This window comes from Ochlerotatus camptorhynchus, unplaced genomic scaffold (assembly GCF_037179485.1).
Source record: "Ochlerotatus camptorhynchus isolate MF236.1 unplaced genomic scaffold, CSIRO-AGI_Acam_v1.1 ptg000114l, whole genome shotgun sequence".
NCBI lineage: Eukaryota > Metazoa > Arthropoda > Insecta > Diptera > Culicidae > Ochlerotatus > Ochlerotatus camptorhynchus.
The window spans coordinates 164,446-184,521 of NW_027040604.1; the positions used below are offsets into that span (position 1 = coordinate 164,446).

The following is a 20,076-nucleotide window of genomic DNA, read 5'->3' on the forward strand; positions in this document are numbered from 1 at the left end:
CACTCACTCACTCACTCACTCACTCAGCGATCAGCAAATCGCTGATTGTGACTCATAGAAAGCAAAATTTACAGGTTTTATGTTTCCAACGCATACTTTGTAACCTCTTCTTGTAAGTTACAAGTAAAACATGCCATCATACCATCTTTTGGTTTTATTATTCCGAAAAACATTATTTTAGCTGAAATGAGTCTTTGCAACCTTGAGTGAAACTACCAGAACTTTTGTTGGCGCGTGTTTTTGCTTAATTAACTAAGTTGCTATTGCTTTATGTTGGAAGAGTAGACTGTTTATTAAAAAAGAGTGAATCAGCTGAAGCCTCTCCTTGACATGAAATGAAGGTTTTCATACAAATTACCAAGAGCTAAAAGACCTGAATTTGAAACTATTCCGATTCAGAATCGATTCGATACATGTTTGTCATTTACAGCTCAGTTACAATTAACAGTGTAAATAAGCTGTGCAAATCCCGCCAGAATGCTAATTTCCCTTCAGACTCTCGACTCCAAATCAACACCCAATCTAGGACACCCATCGTCGTGATGCATAATGGCAATTATCATCCCTATACGACGACGCATTCATCCAATCAGCGTCGTGGTGAAAGCATAACGTTTTCCAATTACCATATTTCATTTGTGGACATAGTGCATTCAACCGCATCATGGGACGCACATCAATAGTGGCGGAAAGCCTTCGGCTAAGTAATGCATACTGAGGACACAGGCATTAATCTTCAACGATAATGTACCTAATCAAGTGTCAGCGCACGACTAGTCACCGCACCGTCGTCATTCGTCATCATACATTGAATTCGAGGATTGCGAATAATAACCTACACGGCCGTTCAATCTTACCCAGTGACTGAGTAAATTTGGATTGCATGCTCTTTTTTTCTCAAGGAAGTATTGCTCAGTTTTCATATAAACTGACAGCAGTACAAATTTACTCAATCACTGGGTAAGATTGAACGACCGTGTACACTAATGCACGACATTGACTGTGGCTGCATCCGCCAGCGCAAATTTGCTTTTGTAGTACTTGCAAGAGAGCGGTTCACCTCAGGAAATTTATTGGAATGTGTCACTCGTGTCAATGAGGCGTTCGTTTGTATGTAACTGCCTTGCCTGTACAACTTTCCAGTAAGTCAAACTGCAAGGGTCACTTGTGTGAATTATGACTTTCAATTTCCTAACTCGGGTTCATTTTCATCCACTCACCGGCAAAAAGTCGGGAAATCCTTCGCGGAATAATTCCGAAAACATTAGGCGTCTTATTACAGGAATCAAGTATCGCTTTCCACGAATTATCCTTTTATAAAGTAGGAGGAGGACAACCGGCTTCCGCTTTGTACTTTTTGCCGTGTTTTCTAGATTGATGTACCAACCAAAAACCGGGTTCTGTTCTTCGGTCATGTTTTTCGGCTACGGGAAAGGACTATCTTATTGCAAGATTATAGGATGTTAAGAGCGGCGACACGGTAGTCAGCGGTCGCAGCAAACGAGCGACCGTAATCGTAAATTCTAATCACACCTCTTTGCTCGAAATGATTACGATTATGAAAGTTTGGTGACATCCTGCCTGCGTTGACGGAGGACAACGTGGAGATAATTTGGCTTAGGAAAAGGGTTGAAAAGGTGGGGATTTTCTGCTTTTTTCTGAAGGTAATGATAAGACAGTACTCAGGCTTATCTTCTGAGAAATATTTTAGGAGAGTTGGCAGTGGGCGGTTTGATTTTTGTTGGATTGCTTTATTCTTTAATATCTACCTCGTCAGTTCTCTTGGAAGCAGTACAGAAAGTAGACGTTATCTACAAGGTGCATATCGAGATTCCAATGGCTAACCTTTTGGGTTACCTATAAACAATATTTTTAAAACATCCAATATCTAAGATATGTGATTGTCATGGCAATAATTAACAAGTCTGATGCAATTAGTGCTGTTGTATTGCACATTTTCATCTGTCAATCTACCCTTTTTGACATTTTTTCGCATTTTTATATTTCTTGATATGCTGTAAAACTGATCGAAACAACAAAAGGCTTTTTTGTCATTGCATTGCCATAGCAACAACATATTAAATTTTTCATCGTGTGGACAAGTACAAGCCAAGTTAGAGCAAAATAAGTATAATTCCCATACAAATTTCAAATCATTGGCGCGACCTCTAGACCTTCATCAATCTTTGCCAATTTTTGCACAGGGTCTTATTTTGGGGTTATGAATGGAATGGAGGGTGACATATTTGAAATTCACATCTTTTTCAAAAATGAAGCACCCTAATGTTCATTTTTATTTGCGTCATTGAAATGTTTTGAACCGGACCGTACACAAAATGTTTATTGTCTCGACAAAAGCCTCTATGTAAATGTTGGGCTCAATCGGACATGATTTAGGGGTGTCACAAAGTGGTCAACGGTTGAGATCTAGTGATAACCCGAAAAATAAAATTGTCGGAAATCAACTTTCTGAGGCTATGAAATTTTTTCGGAAGTCCCAGGCAGAGTTGGTAACGGTCAGTTTGGTCAGTGACGTTTGACGAAAACCAAAAATAAATTGTCGCGGTACAAAAACCATCATTTCCATACATCCTTCGTCATTGACGAAGAGAAGCCGACAGTAATCCCTGTGAACAAATCCTATCGCATCTTTTACCTTCACTTCTCTTTTTTGTATCATGCTTCATGCATGGACAAAAAAATACAAATACCGTCGAACGTGCATGTGAGCAGACTAGTAACCACACTAGCCTTTTCATTTTCTTAAGCGTTGCTAGACCAGTGGTGAAGACACAAGCCTGTTAATCTCAACGTTGGTGGTTCGGAGCCGTTTTGTGCCCATTTTAACTTATTTGTGTTGCTTCCAACAATCATCATTTTTTGTCAAACAATACGGAACGGCTGACTAAAACGTGCAGTTTTTAATCCTCTTCGAGTACCCGACCGATCTAAGAGAGAGAGAACGTACTGAGCTATTATTATTATTTAGCTTTATTTAGGAGGCTTTCAGCCTTAGGCTGGTTCGCCTCCAACTCGTACTGAGCTAGTTTTTTTCACGACGTAAATGAAAGAGGACTGTCTTCATACGGAATTTGTCATGCGCTGCTTGGAGTGCGACGAAGATAGTAATACAATATTTTTCATCAGTGACATTGCTCTCTCTTCGTTGATGCAAGACAGCCCTGGTCCCAGGAACCTATTTTTTGGCGTTTCATGCATTTTTGAGCCATTTTTCATAAAAATAAATTTTGATCTTTGAAACTTCACAAAGCTCTAGATAGCCGATATTTAAAAAAAAATCAGAGTTATGACAAAGTTTTGGCTATAAATGGAACACACCATAATAGGAACGTATAGCCATAGCGTATACACCCACCCTATATCTAGACGTTTCATGTATTTTTAAGTCATTTAGCATCACATTTTTGACGTAGGACTACGTCTTTGATTTCTATATGGGGGTACACTTTGTGAAAACCGAAAATGGAACATGTAACAAATTAAGAAAGATATTGAACGTTAATAATTCAGCTGCCCCTGGTCCAATTTAAATAATTGTATCACCAATCGATCATAAATATGGCTACGCATCGATAACAATGCTTCCGAATGTTGATTTTCAACAAGAAACTATTAAAAAACTAGTGAATGTCCAGCATTGTTCAAAAGCGTCGAATTAACTAACAAATCCACCAATAACCTACATGCATATGCTGCTTCCCCAGCACAGTCGTCAGAGAGTAGTAAGTAGACGAAACAAGTCGAAGTGGCATTCGCCTCCGATCCTCGGGCGCGTGCGAATAGGAAGGATGGAATTGCGTAATATTTTGCACACTCATCGCCATAATCAGAACCAAATGCAAATTATTCGAGATAACCACCATCCGTCGTCTGGCTCGCCGTGGCGGTGTCTGACGTATCTCCGGTCTGATTTACGAGGTGTGCTGAAGGTGTTCCTGAAAAATGAGATCCGTGATGCTGTCACCTACACTAAACACGCCAAGTGTAAGCGGCCATGGATGTCATCTACGTTTTGAAGTGACAGAGACGCACTCTGTTTGGTTTCGGAGGTTAAATCATCACCAACTTTGGCAACAAAACGGTTCTTTTCAGGGCCACCAAGCCTATTACAGTAAAGAGTAGGAATAGAATTCGTCTGCCTGTTTGTCCATACTCAGAACCAACGACCACACAAAATGCTCATGTAATCAAACTGGAATCAGGGGTACAAATTATTTTGATCAACCTTGGTCAACTTTGAATCGCCACGGCCGGATATTTTCGATGGAAGAAGCAACAATCTAGCATCTAATTCCACGAAAACGGCAGGAAACATTTGTGAAGCCGAGTTATTTACGAAAGAGAGTGTCGATATTGAAAAGTGACGCGAGATTTGTATTCCGCACTGAGCTGCAATGCTACCGACGCCACACCTGGACCCTACATATCGACCCATCAACTCATGAAAAGGGGACCAACGGCTTTACTTCCCCAAGGAAGACGTGATCAGAGATGTTATGCCTTAGAACATGCCAGTGGCGCCGACTGAGATTGGACCCAGGCCTGCTGGGGTGAGAGGTTATCACGCTAGCCACCGGTGCCGATATCTTTCAAGGTGATATCACGGCGAATGAGATCGACCCAAATTTGAGTTTAGTTATCTCAGAAATAAGAAATAAAGTGCAGGAACTCAGCGATGAAAGTTAAGATTGGATTCACTCAGTCTATTGGTACTACTCCGAGACTGAATAAAATTTTCGTCAATTTCCTCATTTTCTGTCAGATTTTTTAGAATTTCCACAGGAAACCATGAGACAAATTTACTCATCGCTGAGCTCCTGCACTTTTAGCGATTATGAGTGAACTAAACTCAAATTTGGGTCGTTCTCATTCGCCGTGTACGCAAAAGGAAAAGAGCCAGTGTCGCTACTTGATAGCAAACTACTCATAATGGGAGGAGTCTTGGTTGCACATCATTCTGCTTTAACCTGAACAGATATAAAAGAGCGCTGCTGTATGGCATTAGCTCATTTTCGCTTCGGACGGCGTGGTGAACAGCAATAGCAGCAGTAGGAAGGTAGTGGCTAGTCCACTCCTTGACACCTAACAAGCAACAATTGACTGGTCGTGGCAAAGTTTTTCGAGATAACCGATATCGGTCGTCTGGTTCGCCGTGGTGGTGTCAAACGTATCTCCGGTCTGATCTACGAGGTGTGCTGAAGGTGTTCCTGGGAAATGAGGTCCGTAATGCTGTCACCTACACTTAACACGCCAAGCGTAAGTGGCCATGGCTGTCCTCTTCAATAAAACGGCCCTTTTCAGGGCCATCAAGCTTACATCAGTAAAGAGTTGGAATAGAATTGATCTGTGCTTGTTTGTCCATATTCAGAACCACAAGCTCCCAACGACCACACAAAATGCTCTCCAGAGTTGTAATCTTGTAACCAAACTTGGAAGCAAGGGTGCAAGTGATTTTGATTGATTCTCTTACTCAACATTCTGTTTGAAAAAGATTACTACAAATTTGGTACGCCTACAATTCAAAAACGGAAAGAGTTGAGATAATAGATAATTGATCAATTAAAAGAACTAAATACTTTTCACATTAATTCCGTCCACTAGCGGTCCTACGTCAAGCTTCCGTTCGTGCCCCTAGGCACAGATCCTTCAACTTTTTTTCTATTTCCGAAATTTCACTAGGCAAAAAAAAATTTTTTAGTTTACGCTAGATTTTGACGATTCATGCATTGTTAAGACATTTGGCATCAAAAAACTGCTTTCGATTTCCGAAATTTCATGTATCCCTCCCTATCTTGGATTTTTTTTATATGAAATTATTTCTAACTTTAAACCGCTTTGGGGTACCCCTAAATTAGCCCCGATTAAGCACAAATGTTGCATATGGTCTTTTTTCGAGGCAATGAACATTTTGTGTATGGGCCGTTTAAAAAATTCGATGGTTTCTTTTACCCATCCATTTAATTGGCAACCCAGACCTTGGTCTTAGAAATCTGTTCAAGAATGTTGAGCGAGAAATTTCAGAAAGAAGGGTGGTGAAAAGGTTTGTGAGATCGCAAAATTGGAAAAATCCTCTACGAACGTGAATTTAATATTCCAGAAATGGAGACATTTTCTAAAATTTGTCACATGTTATATTGTTAACACTGCGCACACGATGCATCCTGCAAAATGTGTAACGGCAAATTAGCAATGTTTGAAAAATCATTATCCAGCAATTTATCGATAGATTTTAAATTTATAGGAAGCGAATAAATCTTCAAAGTCTGTTGTTTCAAATAAAGTCAAGAGATTTGAAATTGGTTTTGTCTTCTTCTTCATCGCATTTCAAGCTTATTGTGTATGGCATATTAGCTTATTGCGTGCTCTCAACATAGTGTTCTACTAGATGCACTTCCACAGTTATTAATTGAGAGCTTTCGATGCCTGTACCATTTTTGCATTAGTATAATTATGTGGCAAGTACAATCATACTCTATGCCCAGGGAAGTCGAGAAATTTTCCAAACCGAAAAATTCCTAGACCGAACCGGGAATCGAACCCAGCCACCTCCAGCATGGTCTTGCTTTGTAGCTGAGCCTTTACCGACTGAGCTAAGGGAGGTCCCAAGGGTGAAATTGGTTTTGCCGTTACACATTTTACCGGAGGCATCGTGTTGGGAGTGTTAAGGATCGAAAATCATATTTAAAATCCTAGACTCTGGGATATTGCATTTTTTTAGGTCTAGGTCTGAATTTTGGTCCTATGGAAAAAAAATCTACACTTAAATAAATATTCGGACTCCAAAATATTCCCGGTTTTTTTATATTTAGTAAAAAATAATGATTGCAATATCACGTTATTTTCAAGGTACTCAGAATCAATTTGAATAACGTTTCTTAGACTCGAGTCCTCTTATGATTGCAGCGTCTGGCTGAAAATCTCCTTAATAAAGACAACCAACCAACCAACCAACCTCTTATGATTGTAAGGTGCCGGAATTTACAAAGTACCAGAATTATGGATTTTTCAAGGTCGCAAAACCGAACGCTATCGGGCTGAATTTAAGAAATTGTTTTAAATATCTTGAACATTTTTTTTAAGAATCGGGATCTCTTTTAATATAAATCTTTAAAAAAATGTAATCTAAAGAAAAATTTTAATTTCTAAGATTCTGAGGCTTTGACCTGTGTTTAGAGCCTTAGAATATGCAATTTTTTTTAGAAATTTGTGACTTATGAAAATCTACCCTAGATTTAGAAAAAAATTTTATTGGATTTTTATCGAACAATATAAATCTGAGAAAAATACTCAAAATGTGGGATTTTGAAAATGTTTCTAATCCCTGATTTTTTTTTTTAGATTCCAGATTTGGAAAAATACAGTCCCTGGAAAATTTTGTTCAGTTGGGAAAATGTTCAGGGTTGTAATAATTTGAAGATTTTTTTATAGAATTTTAAAAATTCTACAGAGCTCTGACAAGAATACCAAACTAGTTCTAGGATTAAGTCCTGACGAACTTTTAGAAGAATTACAAGGGAGTTGTGAGGAGAACTTCAAGGAGAATTCCTAGTTGACTCTGAAGAGAATTGTATGCGGATTGTGAGGAGAATTTAAGAAGAAATATAAACAGAATTTGAAGGATCTTTTGATAATAATTTCAAACGAAAACCGAGGAAGATTCACAAGAGAACTTTAAACAAGATCCAAGAAAAATGCTGGGAACGAGTAATCGTGAGTTTCAAGAAAATTCAGCACAGAATTCCAAGGTATTCTGAGGAGAATTCCATAAGATTTATGAGGAGAGTTTTGCAAAAGGTTAAATAATTTCAAAGGTTTAAGGTGATTAAGAGCTGAATAAATCATTGTTGAGCTGAAGAAACATATGTTTCACCCCAAAAGGCCTGGTTTCAATCCCAGTCGGTGCCGCCGGGATTTTTTGAGGCATAAAATCTCTGATCACGGGAAGTAAAACCGTTGGACATCGGTCTATGAGTTGATGGATCGATACGTAGGGTCCAGGTGCCTCCCTGGCGTCGGTAGTATTGGTACTCAGTACGGAAAACAAGATCGACGGAAAACAAATCAAAGGAAAAAAATATGTTTGTTGCAATATGTTAAGGTTTATGGATTTTTCCTGGTTCTCCTGTCAAATTTCCGGCTTTTACTCGGTATTCTCGACTTATTTTCATATTCCCGGTTATTTCCCGGTTTTAACGGTCTTCCCGGTTCGCTGGCCACCCTAACCCTGCTTTAGCACACGGTTGTGTAACGTTGAAAATCGATGATCTAGTAAATTTAGAAATCGAAAATACTTAAAGGTTTCTAACATAGGTTTCTTTGAAAACAAAAAAAAATAGCACGTAAACAGCATTTCTGATCGAAATGACGCCTGAGACAAAGTTGTAGAGAAAAAAAATGTTTTTTTTTTGGGAAATTTGATAGGGTAAATGATGGCTTCGGCAGCCATCGACTGTTTTCGGCAACCACAATTTTAACGTTAATTTCTCTGTATTTTCTCACTAAAACACTTCGCTGAATGTATTTTGTATTGTATGTATTTATTCAGGTTCAATCCTAATACATGTTCACGACTGATAAAACCTGTTATGTCAGGTGTTTCTTCAAATGAAACATAAGCTCATGAAAATACGGCTGATTTCGAGTTGCCGATAATAGAACAACTGGTTAACACACAGTTTAAACGGAAAGGTTGCCGAAGTAAAAGAGGCTGCCGACAATAGTCACACTGACTTGAGAAGTTTGGAGCGCCTTAAAAACGTTTTCAAACCTATTTGGTCAATACTGTCGATTGAAATGGATAGAATAGCTAGCAGCAGATAAATGTAAACAAACAAACACGTCATATGTGTGCGTGACACTGAGGAAATGCTAATAGAAGTGCGGACGCTGCTTAGATTGCCGAGAATACGTAAATTCCCCTATATAAATATTTTTTTATTTATATTTTTTATGTTAAAAAAAAACATTACCCAAATTCCCAAATATCTCAAAACCTTTCCCGATTTTTTTTAAATTTTATTGTCAAGAAATGGCCTATGGAAAATGTAAACTATTATGAATGTTCAAAACTATGGACCCTTAAAAACTGATAAGCATCGTAGAACAAATATTGTTAGTAGTTATTTCTGAGTAGTTTTTCACAGAAATGATTCAAAATGTCTCAAGCGTTGGTTTCTGAGAGTAAATAACATGAAAAAAATATTTTAACAAAAAGTTCAAAAAATTTACCAACAGTTCTTGTTCTACGCTTTTTGTTAATTTTCAAGCATTCATAATTTAAAACATTGCACAAGTTTGCATTTCTTGTGTGCCTCTTATAATAAAAACTCTCAAAAATCGGACCAGGACATTTTGAAATATTTAAGTATTAAACATGTTTTAAAAAAAAAATATTGAAAATTACTAAAAAAAAAATTTCCCAGATAAACATTTATAAACTTAATCTCAGACGTAATTTCGATCAGAACTGCTGTTTCTGTGATACATTTTTTTGAAATTTCAGAGACATCATTTTGAAAATTTTACAATATCCAAAATGGCCGAATTTTATCAAAAATGTGAATCATTGCCCATAACAAACAATTATTCAAGGTTTCATGCAAATCGAAGCAAGATGGAGTTTTTCCGATTCATCATTTAGCACCTGCTCTTCCTTTCATATTAAAGAGGTGTATTTTGCGAAACTTGTCGTCGTTGGTGCCAGTTTGAATGGTTACAACAACTCGAGTAAAGGTATGATGTGATATGAAGGGTTCGGTGGCCTTAGAGCGATCGTTTTTGCTTACTGAGCAGAACATTATGAATCTAATCTCAGGCCCTGAAGTGCGTGTTAACCAGCTCTTCTATTGTCGGCAACTCGAAATTAGTCGTAATTTGTAGTGCGTATGTTTCATTTTCATTTGCAACTCACTCTCAAAAATCCATTTTTGAACCGATTATTGATCCATTAGCCTCAAATAAAAGATGAATGTTCCTAGAATGGCACCCTGCCCAGGCTTTTGCCAATTTGGCCATTTAGACTACCTGGCACCGCTTCCGATAGGACACTAAAGGACACTTCCAAAACCTCATCTACTGGTACCGTCCGACGCTCAAAATTTATTATTTTTCAACCTGAAGTAAATGGACATCATGCAGATTGGAGATTGGAGAAATCTTGGGGAGGGTGCCATTTTAGGCACATTTATCTTTCTTTTGAGACCAATAGATCAAGAATCGGTTCAAAAATAGATTTCTGGGAGCGAGCTGCAGTCTACAAAGGACTACAAAATTGGTTCAAGTGCCTAAGGACAAAACTCCATATCTCGATGTGATACATCGCAATTTCTTTAAAGGAAGTTTAACTGTACCAAGTCATTTGTTTTAACTTCTACCATATATCGATACCGTCCGCATGTTGGTCGACACATAATAGCCGGTACACGATGTTAGACATACGGTCGTTAGGCATACGGACGTTAGGCATAATGCACGATAGGCATAACGGACGTTAGGCATAATGCACGATAGGCATAATCTACCCGATGAATCCCAGAAGGATGATAATGGGGACCGTCTATTGATTGCTGACATCGGTGACAATAATGAAGGAGCCTTAATTTTTGGGACTCATGAAAACTTGCGACGTCTTGGACAGGCAAAGTATTGGCTTGCAGATGGTACGTTTGCCACAGTTTCTTGTTTGTTTCGGCAACTCATCACTGTTCATGGAAGTATCGCTCCCTCACATCAGCAGACAACAAAAACGGAGTCGTTGTATCGAAAAGTATGGGAGGTAATCCTGGAAGCAGCAGGTATGTTTTTTATTATTTAATGAAAAACCACAGAGTTCACCATTTTTCATTTCATGAGGTTTTCTTTGGCATCATCTTTTATTCAACCTTAGCTGTTTTTTTTTGTTATTGAATGAAAAATCACAGAATTCGCCATTCATTATTTCATGAGCTATTCTTTGAGGAAAAGCTTCTCTTCTTTGACAATTTCAATATGTGTGTAAGAATATATTACAACAAATGTGTGATTTTTTTTATTTCCAGCTGCGATTTGTTTCAAGATATAGTTCAAAACAATGCTGAGTTTTTATTGACAGATTACTTAACCGGTATCACTACTAATCTTGAATCTAAGTAAATATGTAGCTACGTCACTTATGATATGATAAATAATGGATTCCAAACTGTGCTTATTAAATAAACTATGTTTGTATAACTTGTATCATCTTTTATTTAACACTTAGTCTAATTTAAGCATTGTTTACCATGCTCGAAACAGGTTTCTATAGTTGCACAGCAGCAAGGTATTTTATGCCTAACGTCCATTATACCTAACGTATATTATGCCTAACGTCCATTATGCCTTATGACTTTATGCCAAACGTCCGTATGCCTAACGTCCGTATGCCTAACGTCCGTATGCCTAACGTCTGTATGCCTAACGTCCATATGCCTAACGTCCGTATGCCTAACGTCCGTATGCCTAACGTCCGTATGCCTAACGTCCGTATGCTTAACGTCCGTATGCCTAACGTCCGTATGCCTAACGTCCGTATGCCTAACGTCCGTATGCCTAACGTCCGTATGCCTAACGTATTTATGCCTAATGGGGTACACTTCATAATAGCAGAGGTAAAAAAATGAGTAGCACTGTTTTTGGAAAAAAAAAATCGGTTTGGAATCAGGAATGTACGTTTTATTTTTAATTAAAATACCAGCACATCCCGATTAGCAAATTTCTAGATTTTTTTCCGGCATATTTCTGATTTTTTTTAAATTTTTGCGGTTGTGTGATGTACATTTAAATTATGTGTAAAACCAAATGCAATTAAATAGGGCATTACAAAGAAGGCTATATTTTTCCTGTATATTGAATTCCATTGCATTATTGGATATTAAACACCATTCGAAAGAAGCAGAATATTATTTGATTATTTATTTTAACCAAAAATAATATACACTTATACATTATGGATGACCCACAATTATGGGTCTCTTGCATTTGATTAACACACTAGGCAGACTGTTCCATAATTGTTTTTTGATGATCCATCATTGACTTTTAAAAAAATGATCAAAGATTGAATTGTAGAGAGTAATTTGAGATTGCATAAACAAACATCAAAAAAATAAAAATTTCATCGAACAATGTTTCGGCCATATCTTTGCGGAACCAGTGGACCCATTCCTAAAATATGGAATAGCTTTTTATTAAACCATGGTACCTTTCAATTGAAGGTTCACAAAAAATCATAGCATACTTGCTTAGTCTTCGCACCAATAATGTTTTATTCTAATTTGGGAGGCATCTGGATGAAATTTATCTGCTTTGGGATGAAATGCATCTACTGAGATTTCATTCAGTGTATACACGACATTTTTTTAGATAGTATAACTTTATTCATGTAAAACTGACCATTTTTAGATGTATGAATAAGTGTCACATTTAATAAACCAGAATCAAATTGTTCAAAAATAAAATATTTTTAACATAATTTTCTACAAATCACTCTGGCCCACATTTTGTCTTAGTTATATTTTTTCGTAGAAAAAGTTCTCCCATGTTCAAATGGTAGTCTAGATTTTCTCAAGGAAAATAAGTATGCTAAGTTGTTTAAGTAGACGAAACCTTTGCATCCACAATGTTTCATTGGATTCTGAGAGGCTGCTGCCTTCCACTTCCAAAGCTGCTTGAATTTGTGTGAAAAACAAAATGGTACTATTTGCCCAAGGAAACCCAGACAACGCCGAAAGGTTTTTTTAGGCTGGACCGGGAATTGAACCCGCTGAATTCGGCGTGGCAAAATCGCACCTGACTAGACTCTGCATCGACTGCCTTTCACTACGTGAAAAACAAACAGTGTTCTGTTATCGAACACTGGGTGCATTTATTTGTTAGTGAATTGTGAATGTTAAAGGTTCAATTTTCATTTAAAAAATTTAAATTTTATGTTTGAACCAAAGTTTTGTTGAAATGAGAATTACATTTATGAAGCATTTGTATGCAGTTTTAATTCAGCAACAAAAACAATATCGTATTACTACGTTAATAATGTGGTTGTCGTTATATTTTTTTTTGCTCCAGAACGTAAAATAAATCCACACCCAGTATTAAAATCCATTCAAAAGAGGTACCGTCAGATCCAGTTTCATTGAATTTCCCACTTTAATTATGCGGGCCAAAATGAAATAAAAAAGATACTTCTACCCAGTAATTTCCCGTTTGACACTCGCCGTCCATTAGGGGCGCATTTTCGTGATAGCAGCAGGTGGTAATTTGCAGTCCGCTTTGATGGTGGCCTCCACGCACAATGTTTGTCCGAAACGGCCATCATTACCTGTGCCCATTGGCGAACACATTGGCCTGACCTTCCGAATGACTAGAAACGTGAATCCTGGATATCGAAATCCCTAATGTAATAACACCTTCCTACCAGCATGGGAAGGCAAACATGGCCATTCATCGGAGATTTATAGCACCATGAATAAATGTCGATAGTTGCGAGCACTGATTACACGTGTACGTGCAGGGATCAAAACCAGGGTATATATTACGTTTAGTAAAATATTGTTCCTTTCTCCGTGTTTAACCAATAACTGATATTGCACCAAATCCTGCTGAATGTGATACGATCGAATGGTAGAATGTTAGAACGTGTTTCCAACATTGATAAGGAGAGTAGGTATACATTTTCCACGGTCGACCGGAGCTAAAGAACTGCAACAAGTGTATAATTACTAACACTTTCATGTGCATACATTTTTATCAATTCCTGGTACCAATATGTCGTAGCCATACAAGCACAACGTTTATCAATATGTTGCACACTCAATTAATCGATTCCGCTGAAATCGTTTTCTCATCTCTCCTGCGGGAAATTCTAGCGAAAAACAAATTGATCTTTACCTAACCCGAAGTGAGCTTTGACGCCCCCGAGGTTCCGCACTCGAAACAGGCCGGATTTTTTGAACGCACAGTTTAGTATGAAACCAAAGTCGGAATCTAACACACAGGTACTTTCTAACTGTCTGATTGTGCCTAGAAACGGGGAAGAGAGAAAGAGAGAGAGAGAAAGAAATGAGAAATAATAAGGATCACTTGGTTTGGTTTGTTGTTAGCGGTCTTACTAAGAACAACCCGCTGCCTCCAGGATGTATATGTGTGCCTCCCAATACCTGGTGTTTTTTGGTGGTGGTGGTGTAGTTGTGTTGGTGGTGGTGGTGGTGGTAGGTTAGCTTGGTGATGAAGATGGGTGCATGTTAGGGGGTTGCATTATTCGCCGAAATTCTGTTTCTAGCTTTTCAACCTCTCAAACCCTGGAATATCTGAGGCTTTTACAGTGTGTTGCTTTACGAGATGCCCGATTTAATAGAAGATTTGGTTACTGTGCGATCCGCAATTCAAAATTTCAGTTAAGAATACCATATTGTCTCTTAAACCGTTTCAAAAATAAACAAATAAGGTATTCCACTGTCTCTGAGTCACTCTAAATAAGACTTAAACTTAGGGTACTTTGCCAATTGTTGAACAGCTAAGCGCGTGCTTTTTGTTAATTTGTGATTTTATGAGATTGAAAACATTTTTGAAGTAGGAATTCCTCAATTCATGAGGCATTTCCAGAGGTGATAAGCAATTTATATTGGTAAAAACATTCAGTATAACGCAACTTTTGAATGTGCTTCAGAGCCCAATTGGTGCACTTATCATTTGCTTTGAAATTCTATTATTGCACACTTTGTATCTAATTATTTCACACCCATAAAATATGGCTAAATGCATCTTGGAATGAAATTTTTAAGCAAGAATAATTGTTCAGTTAATCTGTAAGATGGTTAAACATAACTTTTCAATATATTGTGCTTACAATATCAGTAATTTTATTGATTTTATTGAACCAATCAATAATCGAAGCAAAACATACACCGCTCCTGTTTTACATGAAACGTTGAATAGCTTTTGTATAACGCATATAGAAAATAATCCAGGACCAAAAGTCCAAAGGTGATCCAATCTTTGAACAATACTATTTTGTCTGAAATTTTACATAATTGATAGATGGATTTAGGTTGATCATTAGATAAAAAAAATAACCAACATATTCCTGTAAAGATTACTTAATTTAATTTAATTTAAAGCTAGTCATAGCGTATTTCACAACTACCCTATTACCCTTATTAGTTCACAAATAACCCGATACAATGCAACATGTGCAATGTTCAGAATGCTTCCTATAATTCAATTTTATTTGCCGCTAATAGCTTCAAAAGCTTCCAACTAACATATTTCAAATGTGATTCCCTATTCCCGAACCCTATAAGATAAGGTTCAGACGAACTTAAATTGGTCCAGAATATGAATTAGAACTGCACCGTCGTTATAAAATTCCTACTTTTTACTATTCGATGCTTTTTGCTCATGTATGTTTTGAAATATATCAAATAGCTTAATACCCTTTTATCATTCGGTAACATCGGTTACGGATGACCTGACTGTTTATTGAAAACACTCAATTCTCGCGTAAAAAAAATTGAGTGAAAATTATTATGAATTTTTGGCGGCCATATTAAAATTAGAAATCCAATATGGCGATTTTTTTGAAGTCATAATTTTTCATAAGCTTACCCTCACCAAAGCAAAGATTTTTTTTTCTTAAAGATACATATCAAATTAAGATAGAGAAATTTGGCGATCGCAAGGAATTAGAAGAAAAAGAAAAAGGAGGTAATATGATCCCGTACAATTTGTGATGATTCTTATTATTTTCTTCTGTTTCCTTACGAAAAACGAAGTGCTCCATCATAATTTGAAATATCTTAAAGGAAAAAGTCACAGCTTTCAAATGCGTGCTTAGTTTTTAATTTGGTGAAAAGCTCCAATATGGCGACTACTTTGAATATGGCCGCCAAACATTTGAAAACAGGCCAAATGAAAGCCCTGTCGTTTTCCTTTCGAATGATCCGCAAGAATGATTAGAGATATATTTATTTAAATCATCCAAGAATTTGCAAAACATGATTCGAAAATCATGTGTGACTAAAAAACGCCTGAATATAGTAACTTGCTGTAAAAATGTAGACTGTAAGAAGATCTAAAAGTCTTCCTTTCACTAGTTTTTGACGAAATGTGAGACACCCTAAATAAAAGCAGAAAAATACTTCTAGCATGAGTCAAATGAAGATCTAGATTAATGCAGTCTTGAGCAAAGTTGCTTTTAATAATTGTTTCTACAACATTGCTGAAGAATGTAACCACTTAAAATAAAATAACATAATACACTTAGTTTCCTGATTTAAATTAAAACGAGAACTACCCCAATCATCATTTTTATAAAAAAGAAAACCAATTTAATAATAAAGAACTCCCTCGATAAGTCTCATCGTCGCCCACTGGTCACCATAGCCGGTCGAACTCCAGACGAATCTAGAACGACACTACCGTTCATACTGGTGACATCGCTCTGATGAGACAACGAAACCTCACCCCCAAGCTCCTCCCCTTTTCCTATCCTTCGACAATGTATCCCACTAACTTCGGGTAAGCCGCGAGTATTCGGCCCAGCTCCTACTAGACATAGAATTAAGTGAAATTTGTTACAAACAAAAAACAGTGAACTATCGGCTCCGTAAAGCTAACGCGATTGAGTCTTACAAACCATTAACCACCTAAAAGTAATCGAAACAGAGTAAATTATGCTTTTCCACTAAATTGCCTTTCCTTGCACCCAGAAATTGCAACTCTACCAGCGTCTTATGTGAAGCTGTTGCTTATAATAAGGCCTTTATGTTGATGAAAGTAGCAAATAGGGTGGACCATAAATTGACAAAAACAATTTTTTAACTCGTTCATTTCTTATTATACCATGATAGAACCATCTACAAAGTTATAGATTACGTATTTAAAAAAAAATACTTTGCCGAGGAAACTAATGGTCGTAAAGCTTATGCTGATTTTTCAATAGTGAACCAAAGTAAGGGGTCACTAAAAAAATACTTTTTAGAAAATAACCTACATGAAGGTTGTCTTATATTTCTAATCATTAAATTGCATATTTGTAATGCTGAAGGAAGTGCCTCGTTTAATCCTTTGATAAAAAAAAGCTAATCAAACTTTCTCCAAAAATAAAATCATTTTCAATTGTTGATACCCTCAGTTGGGGGAACGGGGATACACTTCTTGCAGCAAACGAAAGGTGAAATTTTAATGCATATATTTTTTGATGAGTAGAAAAAAGTTGTAGAAGACTATTTTCGCGCACAAATTTAAATAAAAGAGTTATTCTATAAAAACAATATTTTAGGGACACTCTACCTTAAATCATAAAAACTGCTATATAAGCTTTTATAAAGCTTCCCCACTACAGTTTCTTTAGCAAAGTTTCTTAAAATAACGTCACTATAGGGAGGAAGGGGGTAATATTTTGCTCGATTTAGCGTGACATAATTAATGCATGGGCCCTAGGCAGTGGATTTTTTCACCATTTTCGCAACAACAATAGCACTTTTTTTTTTTTAATTATAGTCACTTTAACGCTCTTGGGTCATTCGTGACTTGTCCGGGGGTGAGATTTGAACTCGTGACTTTGGCGTGAGAGGTATGGATGCTAACCACTACGCCGGGGTCGCCCCCTAACAATAGCACTACCCATGTTCTTGCCATCAAGTATCGTTTCCCCCTAAATATCTTCTATATAAGCACATGTTCTTAGTCTTCAGGTATCGTTTACAAAAAAAAAATAGTAGGCGTAACATCATTCTTGTAAACCCCACATCCAAATAGAAATATTGTGACAATTTTTTAATGGATTTTAATTTTTTTCTATTACAAGATCAAAATAATGATTATAACAATGCACAGTAGTGCAGAAGTCGGTATTCAGGTGGAATAAATCGTTTGTGTCTAGAAAAATAGTTTTAGACAAATTGAGTCTTCGTGCAAAGTATTTTTTTATTTATTTCCTGGAAAAAAATCTGCGCGTTTTTAATTTTCTGAAAATAGTGGAGAAAGATATCAGAGTCTAACCGTATTTTTTTTTCGGAGCAATAAGCTTTCCGTTAAACAATTTTTTTTTTCTATATATAACTAGTTCGTTTATTTACTAGGCTCAGTTGTGTGTGACATTTTGCGGAGCCAAAAATCCGTTATTTTTTAATTAACATTTTAACAGCAGTAAATCTAGGTTAGTATTGGGTACGAATTACTCGTGGTGGGCTCGAGGTTAATGGGTAACAATTTCGATTGGAAGGAGCTAGATAGGAAACAGGTTTCTGAAGCCTCCTTCAGATACTACTATCGAGCGGTTGACCAAATGCTGGCTGGGCAGGGGAAGTAGCACAGAAACAGGAGGATAATAAGACTGGGACACAATGGCGGGAAATTGTTTGGAAAGAATGGGATGGTCACATCACACTCTAACATCAGACAAACAAAGGAATTCGTAGATCGCTTGCATGTAGGGATGTGTGTCTAGCGAGTAGTGGTTGAACATAAGTTTTGACCTCACGCGAATGAATCCCCGACTTACATCCAGACCTCCCAAGTAGCATTTCTTGTTTTATTGCACTCTATTAGTGGTTTTTGAGATTAATTTTATAAAACCGTCAATAAGGTTAATAGCTCCAGCAAAACCTTTTGATAACCGCTATAAGATCGTCTTCCAGCTTAGTGGACCACTCTTGATAAGGTTTATAAAGCATGTTTGAGAATCACAATGAAGCTGTCTTAAAACTTTTTGTAAGAAAGCCCCATACTCTACAAAAGGTTCTCATAGCCTCTTTAAGTGTAATATTGTATCCAAGCAGTTTTATTCCGCTTTGGTGAAAATCAGTTATAAATCCAATTTAATTTTTATTGCCTCAAAGCAACCGCCATAAATTAGTTTGTTGTTGTTCTGTTCTGCTGAAACTTTTTTTTTTCCATATGGAAATCTTTAGCGGTAAAAATAGGTTTGAGTGTTGGTTTCAAGATCACCATGCAATCAATTTTGTTTCATGGCGACATTCGTGGAAATCTTAAAGAAAATATATGACTTTTTAGAAGTTCCAAAACATATGCACTTGAATTTTTATCGTGTATATTGGAATAATATGAGCGTTACATAAATGCGCCTCCAAAATAATTCAAGTTAACAAAAAAGATTGTTTCAGAAATCAGATGAATTTGATGGAATCATCTTAATTTTACAGAAAATAGATCTCAATAAATGAATTCATACCAATGCACACTGGAAATTATTTTGGATTTCTTATTTAGCCTTTATTTTATTGAAATTTCTTGGATTTTATTTCAAGGCTAATGGCATTTTCATAATGGCAATATGGCGACAGAGGATTTGACAGCAGGCAAGAAAAATACCAAGCGCAATTTCTTAAAATGTCTAATGCTTACATTGGATGAAAGCAGAACAGAAAAGCATAATGCATGATTTTAATTCGTGCACTATTTTCTTTATACAAGAGCAATTATTTTTTTTATTTGAGGGCAAATGTATGTACCTATTCTACGGGTGCAACTGATTAATTTTACAAACATTTGGAAATGTTTTGAATGGTATGAAACCTTAATGAAAAGTTATGCGTGATTTCAACTTTTTTGTCCTTGAACTGTCACCATTCCATGTATTGCGACCAAAATTCGACAGTGTCACCCCATGTATATGCGAGCGATAAAGGAAGAATTATAGAGATTGCTGACGTTTTTCTTATTTATTCACAAAGCGATGTGTTAACATTTTTGGGCTCGTAATACTATTGATGATGAATGATGATGGTCCCACCTCTTACCCTCGTTTGAGCTAGACGATCTATATTTAAGATAATAAATATGACATTTTAACCAGGCTAGCAAACAAAATCGAACTGGTTTCAGTTACAGATATAAATTCCCTCTAGAGTTTACAGTTGCTTCACAGCGATATAAATGTGGAAAAACTCAGACGTCCACCTCTTAGTTCGCCTTTTTGTCCACCTAAAGTATTCATAAGTATTACAAGCAATCAAGAGTTAATGAACAATCAACAAAGCATCCTATTACACTAGCAACCCCGCAATCTGATGCTATCATAAT

At 36.8% G+C, this 20,076-nt stretch overlaps 1 protein-coding gene across 7 annotated transcripts in view; it reads right to left on the reverse strand.

Moving 5' to 3' along the window:
* The window catches only part of mtg (mind the gap), a 239,022-nt gene that overhangs the window by 52,609 nt on the left and 166,337 nt on the right, over positions 1-20,076 (reverse strand). For 6 of the 7 annotated variants that reach the window (XM_065220051.1, XM_065220045.1, XM_065220046.1 and 3 more), the window contains one exon: positions 13,921-14,052. The exons of the other annotated variant lie outside the window; for it this stretch is intronic. In XM_065220051.1, the coding sequence (XP_065076123.1) occupies positions 13,921-14,052 (132 nt within the window). The remainder of the gene's footprint in view (positions 1-13,920; positions 14,053-20,076) is intronic. 7 annotated transcript variants of the gene reach the window in all.